At 51.8% G+C, this 14,367-nt stretch overlaps 7 protein-coding genes across 7 annotated transcripts; 5 read left to right on the top strand and 2 right to left on the bottom strand.

Annotated features, from left to right (window-relative positions):
- Positions 1-191: 191 nt before the first annotated feature.
- Positions 192-1,114, top strand: N7468_002606 (putative ABC transporter; the record flags this gene model as incomplete). Its single annotated transcript, XM_058471903.1, has 2 exons — positions 192-330; positions 405-1,114. 2 exons carry the CDS (start codon positions 192-194, stop codon positions 1,112-1,114), a joined length of 849 nt encoding a protein of 282 aa, XP_058335044.1.
- A 594-nt stretch (positions 1,115-1,708) lies between these two features.
- Positions 1,709-3,277, top strand: N7468_002605 (uncharacterized protein; the record flags this gene model as incomplete). Its single annotated transcript, XM_058471902.1, has 1 exon — positions 1,709-3,277. The coding sequence occupies one exon, from the start codon at positions 1,709-1,711 to the stop codon at positions 3,275-3,277; it is 1,569 nt and encodes a 522-aa protein (XP_058335043.1).
- Positions 3,278-3,317: 40 nt separating this feature from the next.
- Positions 3,318-4,697, top strand: N7468_002604 (uncharacterized protein; the record flags this gene model as incomplete). The annotated part of the gene is made up of 1 exon (XM_058471901.1): positions 3,318-4,697. One exon carries the CDS (start codon positions 3,318-3,320, stop codon positions 4,695-4,697), a length of 1,380 nt encoding a protein of 459 aa, XP_058335042.1.
- A 771-nt stretch (positions 4,698-5,468) lies between these two features.
- Positions 5,469-6,783, top strand: N7468_002603 (cyclase; the record flags this gene model as incomplete). Its single annotated transcript, XM_058471900.1, has 4 exons — positions 5,469-5,728; positions 5,860-5,953; positions 6,018-6,156; positions 6,239-6,783. The coding sequence occupies 4 exons, from the start codon at positions 5,469-5,471 to the stop codon at positions 6,781-6,783; spliced, it is 1,038 nt and encodes a 345-aa protein (XP_058335041.1).
- A 148-nt stretch (positions 6,784-6,931) lies between these two features.
- On the bottom strand, positions 6,932-9,814 carry N7468_002602 (uncharacterized protein; the record flags this gene model as incomplete). The annotated part of the gene is made up of 1 exon (XM_058471899.1): positions 6,932-9,814. The coding sequence occupies one exon, from the start codon at positions 9,812-9,814 to the stop codon at positions 6,932-6,934; it is 2,883 nt and encodes a 960-aa protein (XP_058335040.1).
- A 120-nt stretch (positions 9,815-9,934) lies between these two features.
- On the top strand, positions 9,935-10,224 carry N7468_002601 (uncharacterized protein; the record flags this gene model as incomplete). Its single annotated transcript, XM_058471898.1, has 2 exons — positions 9,935-10,075; positions 10,138-10,224. The coding sequence occupies 2 exons, from the start codon at positions 9,935-9,937 to the stop codon at positions 10,222-10,224; spliced, it is 228 nt and encodes a 75-aa protein (XP_058335039.1).
- Positions 10,225-10,443: 219 nt separating this feature from the next.
- Positions 10,444-12,048, bottom strand: N7468_002600 (CRAL-TRIO domain-containing protein; the record flags this gene model as incomplete). The annotated part of the gene is made up of 3 exons (XM_058471897.1): positions 10,444-11,121; positions 11,191-11,232; positions 11,287-12,048. The coding sequence occupies 3 exons, from the start codon at positions 12,046-12,048 to the stop codon at positions 10,444-10,446; spliced, it is 1,482 nt and encodes a 493-aa protein (XP_058335038.1).
- Between the last annotated feature and the right edge of the window lie 2,319 nt (positions 12,049-14,367).

Below are 14,367 nucleotides of genomic sequence, written 5' to 3'. Positions count from 1 at the left end.
AGTGGTGGAGTATCGTGGAATCGGCTTATCGGGATTGATCCGCCGCGATTAATCATCCGCGACTAGCCCGCGCTAGGATTAGTTAGTTACAGCCACTTTAAGTCTCTGGGCCTTTGGCTAATCTCTTTCCCTTGTTATTCCTTTCCTATTTTTGGGGGTTTCGCCGTTTTTAAAAAGAACTGTGGTCCAAGATGTCAGAGTCTGCTGCTAGTGGCCCGGGGCCCTATGTCGAGGTTCAGAACCTGTCATATAAATTCCCAGATGACTCTGCGGGGCTACAAGACGTGCTGCTCAGCCTTCCCTCTGGAAGTCGGACCCTCTTGATTGGCGGTAGGACAGCCGAAACAAATAATGCTTCTTTTCTGTGTGGACAATCCAGTAGCTAATCTATGCATGACTCGTAGCGAACGGAGCGGGGAAAACAACCCTGCTACGTCTGCTATCAGGGAAACGCCTAGCCCCCACCAACACCATTTCCGTGGGCGGCAAGGATCCCTTCAAGGACCATCTGGAGGGCGTGACCTATCTTGGCGTGGAGTGGGTGCTGAACAGCATCGTCCGTACGGACATCGATGTGCCCACCCTCTTAGCGTCTATCGGTGGCGACGCATACCCAGAGCGGCGGGATGAGCTCGTCGAGATTCTTGATATTGATCTTCGCTGGCGCATGCACGCCGTGTCAGATGGAGAGCGCCGTCGTGTTCAGCTCGCGATGGGTCTCCTCCGGCCGTGGACCGTGCTCCTGCTCGATGAGATCACGGTCGATCTCGACCTGCTCTCCCGAAGCAATTTCCTTGCCTTCTTGAAGCGCGAGACCGAGTCTCGGCCTTGCACGATCATCTATGCCACCCATATTCTGGACAACTTAGCGCAATGGCCGACCCATCTCGTCCACATGCACCTGGGCAAGGTCAAAACTTGGGGGCCGGTGGAGCAGTTCTACGGCGAGTCAACCCAGTGGACGTCTGAGAATAGCCGCTTGGGCGAACTGGTTCTCAAATGGCTGAAGGAAGATCTCGCAGCTCGGGGTCCCCGCAATGGACGCGGGAACCAGGGAAAAACCTATGCGTCCGAGGGCATTGGGGGCTATGGATACGAGAAGCCACCTCAGTAGGAGGCGTCGCAGAGTTTGTCTCTGGTCAGTCAACTCTGTAATCATATAGTGACTTTGTGAGAGAGGTCAGTTTTAACATTATGCCGTTCAACATTGGGTTCAACCGTCGGGCATTGGGTCGGGGTTTAACGCGGGCATTTCCTGGATCGATTTCAACATTTGGAGTTTGTATTTCCATGGTTCATGACATACATATAGCTCGCTGGCCGTGATGACAGAATGATTTTTTACTTTGTATATATCTGTGGATGCCATTAGTTATTAGATATTCTATTTAATCGCTCGTATACGACAGACGTAAGGACTAAGATTCGATTTCGAGCGCTAGAGCATCAATAAAGCCCAATGAGGAAGTGTTGACACCTGAGGCGTACAGATAACGAGCGCGACGCGTCTTATCGGCTTCGCGCATATTGTTTCCTTCAGGACTTTTGCCGATGGCAACCTCTTGAATTTCTCGCTTTTGGGTGGGAAAAGTGTCCTTCTCTATGTGAAAATAGCCCTGTATAAATTAAGCTGCAACCCCTACTCGACCCTGTGCAACTGCTTTCGGTGGAGATAACCGGGGCGTTTACCGGACCTGCGGTGTTCGCGATGGCGGCCTCTGACTCCGAGTCGGATTATTTCGATGGCGGAGACTTCGTGGTCCCCGACGGAGACGAGGATGGTCAGCATGAAGGTCGCTCATCGAAACGCCGACGTATACGACCGCCTACACGACAGGAAGACTCAGATGAAGGTCAATCCACAGATGCGTTCTCCGACATGGATGCGGATTTGATCAACGACATCGATACCCCTGTCAGATACGAGAAACAGCAGGCGCGACATAATTACCGAAGTTTTATCCCCAAGCGAACGAATCCCTCGGAAAACATCTTTGTTACTCAATTGACACAACCGCAATCGAGCCCTGAAAGGATCCGTGGACCAAAATGGCAGAAACCCAAGCCCGCGCCTCCCTCGCACGTACCCCAAGTTACAAGCCTTCCCGAAGATAAAGATGGAGACATCTCGGATGACTTCCCTGATGATGACGAAGAACTTAGAGCTGCAATGGCAGCTTCATTGGAGTCGTTCGAGGAAGACAAAGCCCTGCGGAATGGGACCAGTAATGGCCACAACAGGCCAAGACAACCGACCAGTACTGTCCAAAGTGCAGCTATTGATGGCGTCTTTGATTTGGATGATTTCCCAGATGACGTCTTTGATTCCTCTCCTCCGGCCCCGCGTATCACACAGCCCAATCAGGCAGCTTCTTTCTCATCAAATCACGAGCGAGCGACTGGAAGGCTCCGACAAACCAACCTCTTTGGGATGGTTACTCGGAACCCTGAATCGCTGCAAGACCAAGACCCCGGCCCGCCAGAGAAGGATGAGCCTCCAACCCATCACAAGCTGAACCTAGATGAGCTCGACAAATGGTGGTATCCGACCAATCTCGGGACCATACGAGACTACCAGTTTAACATCACCCAGAAGGGCCTATTCCATAATTTGCTCGTTGCTCTTCCCACCGGGCTGGGCAAAACGTTCATCGCCGCGACTGTCATGCTGAACTGGTTCCGGTGGACAAAGGATGCCCAGATTGTTTTTGTGGCTCCTACCAAACCTCTTGTCTCCCAACAAGTGTCGGCTTGTCTGAACATTGCCGGTATTCCACGCTCGCAGGTGACTATGCTGACTGGAGGTGCACCTCCAGGTGTCCGTGCAGAGGAATGGAAATCGAAGAGAGTCTTTTTCATGACGCCGCAGACAATGGTCAACGATATCAAAACTGGAATTGCAGACCCAAAACGCATTGTGTTATTGGTGGTCGACGAAGCTCATCGTGCTACCGGGGCATATTCTTACGTGGAAGTAGTTAAGCAACTGGGGCGGTTCAACAACAGTTTCCGTGTTCTCGCACTCACGGCTACTCCTGGGTCTACGGTTGAAACGGTTCAAGAGGTCATCGATGGCCTGAATATCTCACGGGTCGAGATCCGCACAGAGGAGTCATTGGATATCCGAGACTACGTTCATGCCCGGAACATCGAGCTCGAGACATTCGAAAACTCGGATGAGATGGAGTTTTGCTTGGATCTTCTCTCCCGTACATTACAGCCTATGGTTGACCAATTGAAGACTTTGAATGCATACTGGCAGAGAGACCCCCCTTAGTTTGACGGCGTATGGCCTCACCAAGGCTCGCCAGCAATGGATGATGTCGGATTCCGGTCGCAATGCGAGCATGGGACTGAAGGGGATGATTAACCAAATGTTTACGTTGCTTGCAAGCGTTGCCCATGGTCTCGATCTGTTGAAGTACCACGGCATCGTTCCCTTCTACCGTCATATGCTTCATTTCAAGGCGAATGACGGCAAAAAAGGGGGTAAGTACCTGAAGCAGATCGTGGAGAATGAACACTTCAAGAAGCTCCTCCAGCATATCGAGCCTTGGTCCAAAGCCCCGGATTTCATTGGTCATCCCAAACTGGAGTATCTGAAGTCGGTGATTCTGAATCACTTCTTGGATGCAGGCGAGGGTAACGAACAAGCCGACGGGACCAATCGCACCGCGACGAGAGTCATGATATTCGTTCATTTCCGTGACAGTGCGGAGGAAGTCACCCGGGTGCTAAAGCGGTACGATCCCATGATTCGACCGCACATTTTCGTCGGTCAGAGTAGTGCCAAGGGATCTGAGGGGATGAACCAGAAGACCCAACTGGATATCATCACTAAGTTCAAGAACGGTACATACAACACGCTGGTCGCTACGTCTATTGGCGAGGAAGGGTTGGATATTGGTGAAGTAGATCGAATTGTGTGTTACGACTCCTCTGCCTCGCCGATCCGCATGCTGCAACGGATGGGTCGAACGGGGCGAAAGCGTGCCGGTAACATCACGCTGCTGGTGATGAAGGGCAAGGAGGAGGATAGCTACATCAAAGCCAAGGACAATTACGAGAAGATGCAGCAGATAATTGCTAGTGGGACTCGATTCACTTACCACGACGACCGATCTGCTCGTATCCTGCCAGCGGGTATCCGTCCTGTGGCTGACAAGCGCATTGTCGATATCCCCATAGAAAACTCACAGCCAGAAATGCCGGAACCCAAGCGCAAGGGCCGCGTGCCAAAGCGGCCGCCAAAAGTGTTTCACATGCCAGACAACGTGGAGACAGGATTCACCCGAGCCTCGACGCTGGGAGACGACGGAGCTCCGAAGAAGAAAAAGACCAAGAGCAAGAATAGCTCCGAGCCCGTTCTACCGAGGAAAAGAACTGGGGAGGTGACGCCCGAACCCGTCGACATACCGCCTCCTTCTTCAGTCTACCTGGCTCGCGATCAGCAAAGGATGCTTGATGATCGAATGGAGAAGACCGGTCCCATTCAGGACACAATTCCGCAGATTGGGTCCTCGCCTCGCCAATTACACCCAGAGCGAGTAATTCAGAGGGTTCACCATAGCTCTACCACGAACCGTACAGTTGCTGCATTACAAAAGCTATCACAGGTTAGCTCTGAGGCGGTTGATCGCTACCAACGAATTTTTGAAGGATACCCTTTGGTAGACCTGGACGGTTTGGATGACTAGGTCTTACCACCGTGGAATTAACATCCATTTGTCAAGATAATTGTGTCATAGATACGATATTGTACAAAAGCGACCAATAGATGCCGTCCACGAACATGGTCCCAGAATACGAGGTCCCCGGGAACTGGAGAAAGGGGGCCGATTATTCTATGGCTTTGCGGCGTTTGTGAATAAGCACCACTTTCTTCTAGACTGCATATAATCTGCCAATCGCATACTTACCGACACTAGCGAGGGCGCAGAAGAGCCTAAAAATGGTGGAGCAAGCTGGATCTTGAAATCGGGATAACTAATTGCTTGGCTGCATTTATGAATGCTATACTTTCCGAATGAGGAAGTTTTCAACGTGCTCTAGCCCTCAGACTACTGCCATGGGCTGAATAGACATTCGTTTACCTCCAGGAGAGAGCATGGTGCTTCCCCGTTCTCGATTCGTTGCAAACCCCCACTGCGGCAAACCAGTTCCCGCCCCGTTCTGGTGGCGGCCAGTCATTTGTCGGCATCATGCCGAGGCTGGCAGCTTCTGTCGATCTCGAGGTTTTGCGCTGTATTCCCCTCGGGAACATCCCATGTATAGGCAGGATGAAAAGCTCCGAATCTAGCGTTCTATCGCCTTTTGACTGCTCAATCGATCGGCAAAGTGCGACACAGGTAATCACTATCCCTGCAAGGGCTACCCCGGCATTCTTACTCCCCTCCATCTACAGCCGGGAATCTATGGCACTATCTTTTTGACGTTCTACTTCATCAACCTTGATTGACATCCGCATCATGGCTCCTAGTATAAGGGACATTCAGCTGGACCATCACGCTCTCTCAGATGAGTACGCGGTTCCATCTAAAGCTCGATTATCGGCAATGGCTTGTGCTGCCCCCCAAGCTCGTCCGAGCTTCCATGAACTGCCCCTGCATCCCGAGCATCCGAAGGCTTCCGCTTGGGGAGTATGGGGTGCGGACGATGAGCGTGGCACATTGAATCTGTTGACTGAAGAGGTCACTCGTTATGCCGCTACTGAGGTTACACTCGGCAGGTCGGTTAGCTTGAAGTTAGTAATTGATATCCGTCCACCTGGTTGGCGTCACGTTCAAATTAGACAACATGATAGCGGGACTATAATCTTTATCACCACTCTCATGGATCCCCGCTGACCGTCGTGCTTAGTCTGCCTCTTGATATTCCTCAGAAGCCCATGAATCCTCGGCGTAAGAGATGCTCGCATTATATCCATGCTAAGGGATATGCCAACGACGATGAGGTTGGTTCTTTACAGCTTGATCATGTTGCAAAAGAGGACATTCGGTCTGATATCTACAATCCAGCTTCATATCAACACCCAGAGCTCCAGTCACTGGGACGGACTCCGGCATTACCCTTATCAGGGCACTCTCGAGTACTATAACGGCGCCACACAAGAGGACATCTCAGGCCCAAACGCAAACACCAAAATCGGCATCCAAAGTACGTGCCCATCCATCATCTTCAGTCTCCTATCGGTTCCAATTAGGAATCTCAAAACATGGACTAATTTCCATCCCTCCAGACATGAAACCTATCGTCACCCGCGGGGTCCTACTAGACTGGTACTCCTACGCCAAGCGCGAAGGACACCCCATCTCGCCCTTCAAAAACAGCGCCATCCCCCTCTCCCACCTGCAAGCCATCGCCGCCGAAGCCGGCATCACTTTCCGCCAAGGCGACGTGCTCCTAATCCGCACCGGCTGGACGGCAGAGTACTTCAAGCTCTCCGACGCCGAAAAGGAGCACCTGGGCGGGCGCGACGACCGTGCGTCCTGCGGCATCGAGGCCACCGAGGAGAGCATTCAGTGGCACTGGGACCATGGCTTTGCGGCCGTGGCCAGTGACACGGTTGCGTACGAAGCGTGGCCGTCGCCGAAGGTGTGGGGCGTGAGTATGCACGAGGTGTTTCTGAGTGGATGGGGAATGCCGATTGGGGAGCAGTGGGATCTAGAGGAATTGAGTTCTGTCTGCGCAGAATTGGGACGCTGGACGTTCTTGTTGACCAGTCAGCCGTTGAATGTGCCTGGTGGAGTGGCTAGTCCGGCTAATGCGACGGCTGTTTTTTGATTGCATAGCGTGGCCTTTCTTTCGAGTTTTCGTCCTTTTCATTCGTGACGGGATGGTTTTTATTTTTGTGTATATACAACGTTCATAACAGTCATGGGAATTATCTTTTTAATCAACATGTGGCTTGTCTATTATGACGCGGGGCGGTTCAATCAAAGTCTACTGGTGGTAGACCTCGGGCTTCTAAGGCGGTTTGTACGCAGGTGTACAGGGTTGCCATGGCTTCTTCCCAGGTCACGGTTCCCTGAGCAGAATGCGGGGCCTGACTTTGCTGACTCTGGTCAAAAGGAGAGTCCTCAACGAGACGCGCAACCCAGCGTACTAGCGAAACGGCTTTGTCGATATCCTTCTCGTCCACCACGACACGGCCTATGTATGCACAGAGAACCTCAAGATCCTCTGTGTAAGGCCCTTCAGCCGCAAAGGCCGAATGCCACTCTTCAACGGCATTTCGTAGGTCTGGCAATTGCCAGAGACGCTGCGATGTGAAGACTGGCCGTGCGGGGAGAGGAGGGAGGGGAAGACGCTTCTCCATCTGATCCGCTGAAGTATCGTCTTCTGGATCGACCGGGGGCGTTTCCCGAGGGGTAGCAGGTCTGGGCGCAGGTACAGCGTCTTGCTTTGTTTGGGCACGCCTCTGTTCATCTAGGATCTCCTGTCGAATATCATCTGGTAAAGCAGCTAAGAATTCAGCGGAAACTTCAGTCTGTTCTTCGACGGCTGGAGACACTTGGCGATGAGCCTCTTCGACGCGACTTGCAAGAGGCGCCGCTGTCACTGGCCGTGATACAAAGCCAGCTAATGTCATGTTCGTACTGTTGTCAACTCTGGCGACCTTCGGTGGGCGTCCGCGTCGCTTTTTGGACGGCGAGTATGGTCGTTTTGTTCCCAGCGCCCCAGCGGACATAGGGCGCGAGGTCGTCGCTGCAGGAGCAGGAGCAGGACCAGGCGATCCCAATTGAGGCATTGAGTCTGGCATACGGGGAGATGGATCCGGGTTGTAATAGCCCATGATTTCGTTGCGAACATCGTCTGGCAAGGCAGCTAGGATCTCAGGATCCAACTGGGATTGAGGAGGAAGAGTCGCTGTCGCTGGTGCTTTATTTTGAGCTTGTGGGGGGCACGGTGATGGTGATCCAGAGCGAGAGTCGCGATGTGGCTTGGCTTGAGCTACAAGTCTCGATCTTATGTCAATCGGAAGCTCGGATAGAATACTTGGGTCTGCCTGAGTAGGCATAATGAATTGGGACCCTGCCGTGTCCATTGATTGTGCGGCACTCGTGCCCGGCGGGGGTGTGGTGGGCTCTGCAACCTTATCATTCCTGAGACGGGTTTCAGGCTTTATGATGCTTTTGCGAGACGGCGACTTGGAGAAACTAAGCAACTTCTGGCTACTATCTAGATTCGCTGACGGGCCAGTTTTGATCGGCTCGAGCTTGGTCATTTGTACACCGAGACCACGCAAGTCGCCTGGAGAGAAATTGAAAGTTCTCAGCATGGAGATAGCTTCCTTAGCTAGGATATCCGGGGAATTTGTCGCGACGCCCAGGACAGCACTCTTATTGAACGTATCACATTTGCCATGTCCGAGATGTTTGACAGGCTCCAGAGGAGCATCCATGGACCGTCGCATGACTTTGAGCGTGAGATGTTTGCCCTTCACTAGATTATCAACAAGTCGCCGGTTCAGCTCCTCACAGAGAGATTTGACAAAATCCTCTGATTGCTCTTGGTTGGTGAAGCGGATTCCCCAATTGACTTCTGCGGATATCGATTTCCTCACAACTTCGTTCCCGACCTCTGTTTTGTCCATACCTCGGGAGTATTCCCACAGTCTAACTCCAGTCTTTGGTCCAAGGGAGGACGACAGTCTTTCTCGCGTAAACTCCCTCAAGTCTTTGACAAGCTTCACCCCTAGCTCCTCGAGCTTGGCAGTCATGCTATATCCAACTCCCGGCAAGTCTCGGACGTCAAGGTTGCCAATGAATTCAAGCACCTCGTCAGGTTTCAGCTGAAATTGACCAGCCGGCTTCGCTTTTCTCAGCGCAACCTTGGCTTGCAAAACATTTGCACCAATGCCCACAGATACTGCGCAGCCAGTCTTCTCTTTGACCTCATCTCGAAGTCTTTGAGCGATTTCGTCTGCCCTTGCCTGCTCCCGGTATATAGATCCTTCCGATATCGCTTTCCCGTCCGAGCCCCCGGCTTCGATGCACTGGCTCGTAACATCCACAAGCGCTTCGTCGATGCTCACACTTTGAACAATCCCGTCTATTGACAGTATCGCCTTATAGAACTTGCGACTCGCATCTTCGTAGGCAGGGAAGTCATACGGCAAAACTTTAAGTTCGGGACAAGCTTGTTGAGCCCCCTTCATCCACATCCCATTTTTGACTCCATGCGCACGTGCAATATAGTTGCAGCTGGCAATTTCCGATCCAGAGCCAGAGCCATGGGCAATAGCGATAGGTTTATCGCGAAGCTCTGGGTGCTTGAGAAGAGAAACAGCTGCAAAAAAGGAATCGAAATCCACATGAAGTATGTATCTTCTAGCACCAGCCACAGGATTCTTCCTGGCACCCTGTGTTTGAGCCTTCTCTTTCGCAGCTGCCTGCAGCTGGGCCTTGAGTTCCGCTTTCCAGGTGGAGAGGTGGTGTAGTCGGGACTCTCGGTAGTATTGCTGAAGGAATTCCGGATTGACGACACTGGATTGCCTCATTCGGGGGTCAGATAGGAGTTGCGCGTTGTACTCCTCCGATGTCAACTGTGGATTCGGAGGGACCGGTGGTTTCGGGGGCGGGAGCATGTCGTGCACCTCTGTGTTTCCGTCCAAGGTAGCACCAGCATCAGGGTTCGGCGGCTCCGTCAGCACCTCTTCCGAAGCGGCGTCTTTCGCGTCCATCTGTTCATCTTCGGCGTAGACAAAGCTGGGAAACTCCCCATAGTCCGATTGCGAGTGGTTGTGGGGCGAGTTCGGAGGATCCCTCCCAGCAGGCGCTGTTTGGTTCGGTGTCTGATCGTGAGAGCTCATGGTGGTTTGATATACGGGTGAAGTTGGGTAACGGAGTCGCTTGAGTCCAGGCAAGCGTTGCCTGGCCAGGGTTGGAGCGGTGCCGCGTCGGAGGGACTGCAGCAAGCATCCACAACGGCCATGGCCCGTAGCTGCGAAATGAATCAAGAGGGCGCCGGACGGACTGTCGGCAGTGGTCCGAATCTCGGAGGTCAAGGAATGCAGCTCATGAGCTCTACCGGCGACGCCGGATATCACCAAAAAGCCCAAGGCTTCCGCGTGGTATGTTGGCCAGGTTAGCCCAGGGTAAGGAAACAGACTCCGTCACGTCATGTTTAACTCAGATCAAAGTCCAGTATCGCGATCAGCTTCTGGCGGGCGTTTCTGGGCAGAAAAGGGCGGCCTGGAAGACACCGCCCGCTCTGAACTAAAAGAATGTTCTAGGCAAGGGATTGCTCGCAGTACAAGCCTTTGTTCAAGCTCTAAAGATTAAATGAGAGTTATGTCCAGAGAGCTACGTAAGTTTGAATATAAAGCACATCATTTTTGGAAATTTTTGGGAATGCAAAACGTTCAAATATGGATAACTATATTGTTCTTATGACAAAAGCCGTCTAATACCAACATCATAAACAGGGGTTATCAATTTATCAAGCAGCAACCTCAACATCTGCACCATTTGTCGTCTCAATGTGGGCTGTTGCCTCTTTATCTTTAGCATCAGATTTGACCTCTTCGGCAGGCATATTGGCAGTCTGAGTCTCCGAGCTTTTTTCCTTCGTTTCCTCAGGGTAGAAATCAATGTGACCACCATCTTGAATCACGTTAGTCCGGTCCAGCCAGTTACGAGCGCGTGTGTATGGGTCAATCTTCCAGTAATTGACACGGAGGCGCTCAGTCAGAAACTCTCTCTCAGATTTGGTCTTCTGAGTTTGGTCGGCATCCTTCTTTGCGGCGGCATCGACCCACGCGGCGGTTGCAGCCAGGAACTCTTGGCCGATTGTCTGGCGCTCCTTCCAGAGAGCGTCCCGAGTAATAACATCTTCCAAGGCCTTGTTCTCGTCCTCCTTGGGCTCGATGTATTCATACTTCCACTTCTCGTTACCGCCCAGCTCTTCCGGAAGACGGTCGGGATCAATGATCTTCGATACATCAGCCACGTTATTTGTGAACTGGACCTTGGCGGCGATATCAGGATCCATCCAGCCACGAATCAACTTCCAGACACCCGAGAAGACCCATGGTGCGTTGTGAATGATCAACACCCCAAGACTTTCGGGGTAGTTTGCTTCAAAACACTTGAGGATGAATTTCACGGGAGGGTATTCCTAGATCAGGTAAAAATAGGAGTTAGCATGTACCAGTGGTTGATGTTTACCACTGCGTTCAAAACGTACCATGTTGGAGAGACTGAAGCCTGTCATGTCGAAGAAAACGGCCTTTGGTATATGTCAGCAAATGCATCTCGAATGTTTTGCACAATACATGCTTACAGCTGTCTCGGTCTGGCCCTTCAACAGTAAGCGGACCGACTCAATTGTGTGTATAATGTATCGTTCCAGAGCCTCTTCGGTCTGAGCACCAGGTTTATGAATCCGCACCCGAATGTAGACAACAGGGCGGCCAATTTTGTCGTAGCCGTGGATGAAAGCCTTGCCCATTCTCATCTGAGCTAAGAAACCTTCTGACATTTTCTTTTCTTTGGCGTCCGTGCCCTTCTCCGCCTTCGCAGCGTGTAATTCACCCTGAGGTATGATTTGGTCGTCGACGTGAGCCTCTTTCACACGCCAGACAAGGGCCTCAGTCATCATAGCGAATGCCTTGGGGACATCCCACTTGCGAGCACGAAGGAACCGCAGCAGCATTGCGTCAGGGCTATCGTGCTTTATCAGATCTAAGATAGCTCGCTGCAGCTCGTTGGGTTCAATCTTTGACAGGGCATTCTGAACCATTTTAGTCTCATTGGATTGAATGCCCATATCCTTAAGCATAGCAAGGGTGTTCTTCTGGGATGGTCGGCTGTATGTGGCAACACTGGTTTCTGAGATATTGCTTTGGGTGCGACTCAGCAGAGAGAATCGGCGGGGAGGAGGTGAGGTAGGGCTCTTGGGCGCCTCATCCTCAGTAGCTTCGTCGCTGCCCTCATTGGCATAGTTGCCAGCAGCGAGCACGAGCTTCCATAGCTTTTGAAGCTTCTCTTCCTGGTCGCTGCTGAGGTTCCCCAAGAACCCTGGCTTGATTGCTGGTGTAGTCATGGTGGTCAATTGAATGCAGGCGATAGAGAGCGAATGGGGTTTGCCAGGGAAACTCCAAGAGTAGTTCTGATTGATATAAGATTTCGAGTCCTTGTGAAATGTCGAAATCCACATGAAACCCCTCACTCGTGCGTCAGCCTCGGCCTTAGTCTGAACCCGGTGTGAGGTCTATGCACTGGGGGGCCCTTCTATTGGCGAGGATCACTCTATGAGGATCATCCACCCCCTCGATCGTGGGCAACGATCTCTATGGCCCAGCCCTCCCCCGGATTTGCCCCCGGCGCCTTTGCTCCTCTAGAAGCAACCTCGGTTTTCGGTCCTTGTGGGTTGGCTCTCCACTCGAACCCTAAAAACATGTGGTGGGGTATCCCACTTGAAGGTTGGTCTGCTTTTGTAAGACTGCCGCCGATATCTCTAGTCTGACCCTGCCATTTGCATATCATCAGGTGCAAAAGTCCACACTAGTCCTCATCGAAATCCCTCTTTTTCGGTGCGATAGGTCCGGTGAGATAGGTTGCGTCCGACCATCTCCTCGGTATTCCCATGCCAGTACCTGGTGAAGCGAACTCAGAACTTGCTTATTTCGTATCAAGCTGCCCCTGCGTCATGCGGGGTTACCACGGTCCTCTAGGTCCTTGCAGTTGAATGTTGAGCTCCGGTCAATTTTGCCTCGATTCGGCCGCCCAGACGATCCTTGCCTGTTGTGGGGGCATCTCCACCCCCCTACGTGAGTGGGGACTGCCTGCTGCACCGTGCGATGGCGTCACGAACACTTTTCCAATAGGGTGGCATTCGTATATTTTTCGATCTAAAACATGGTTATCTAGAAGATTCGTGTGTTGAACGTGCATATCGAACTGTCAGTTTGGAGTGTTTGCCGAGGGAGGCCCAACCACAAGTCTATCCCGACAACCAAGAGTCTCCTCTAGTTACTCTAAGGGGCAGAATCGAGCCGTTTAGGAGTTACTCCACTGGGTACCTCAGGTTGCGTACCTTCTGGTGACTGGATCAGTGGCCTTTGGTTCAATCTAACCTGAACGATGCTCCGGTATGTCGCAACAGTGAAGATAGCCGATGTTGTGTGGGCCCTAATTGTGTTTCTCCGATCGACAGCCTGCAGAACACTTATCCAAGCCAGTGATGTAAATTAGCACCGATAGATTGGTTGACCAACCGGTTGGTCCACAAGACAAGTCAGCTGTGGCCTGCAGGTCTCGGAACTGCTTCCCAATTGAACCTCCAAGATTTGATCTGTGATATGTACCTGGGTCGAAAAGAAGAACATTTACTTCGAAATGGCTAAACTTGCTCAACGGTGAATTTATCTTCTGTCTCAATGAGGTCCATTACTCGAATCTAAGGAACTGGGCAGTCGATGTCTCCATCCCAACGGAGAATCCCAGAGATATCACTGGCCTTATTCAGTTGCTCTTATCTCACGCAGCATACGCTTCTTGTTCCGTACTAGTACGGAGTTCTCGGTCTTTCAATACCAACCGAAGAAGCATCAAACATCTTACTCCGATTTGGCTCTACTACCACATATATGCCTGTTCTAATTTTCCAGATCTTATCGTATCGGTTTGGAGCATGGAAGATATGAAATACAGCCGCAAAATTGTAGAATGCCATTCTGAGCCTATACCTTCAAAAAGTCCAATTTAGCAGAACCCCCCCCCCCCAGGATCAATTGAAGGCCCCTGAAGGATTGCAGGTCCAACAAGAACATAATTCCGACGCCCAGGCTGATGTTAACCCGCCCTGTCCAAATGCCCCAGTCGTCCTGGGGAACAGGAAGTAACCAGGTACGCCGCGATTGAACCAGAGGGAACGGCCAGAAAGCTGAATGTTAAGGCACGGGTTGCGGATTTTATCGGCGGTTCCTGCTGCACTCCCTAAAAATACAGAGGGAGAATATATATAACAGCGGCTGTTATCAGCCTATGGATTAGAGACCCGATCATGGAGCACACAGAAGTTGTGCCTGCAAGGATCCGATGAGGACACATGGGGCTTTTGGTGTGGTGTTCATGGACTGCAAGGATACCTAGTACCAGCGGAACGATTGTTAATGGCACGTATGTCTGCCACGCCCTCCATGGGAAAGGTACGTCTCCCTAGCTAAGGGGGGGCGAGTGTGGCGGTAGACCTAATGACAAAAAGCACCATCCCAACCTAGTCAATGCGTTCCTATTTCGGTTGCAACGATAATTTAATTGATTTAGGTGAAGAAAGAGTATCCTGAGTGCTGCGCCAACGCCTAGAAGTGGCTTCGACATGTCAGCGCCTGCAGTTAATACTCCAAGGGGAAGAGCATAC

Source organism: Penicillium chermesinum (genome assembly GCF_028974085.1).
Source record: "Penicillium chermesinum strain IBT 19713 chromosome Unknown utg000002l:1.0-5270490.0:1.0-5274688.0, whole genome shotgun sequence".
NCBI lineage: Eukaryota > Fungi > Ascomycota > Eurotiomycetes > Eurotiales > Aspergillaceae > Penicillium > Penicillium chermesinum.
This window is presented reverse-complemented; position numbering and strand designations above follow the sequence as displayed.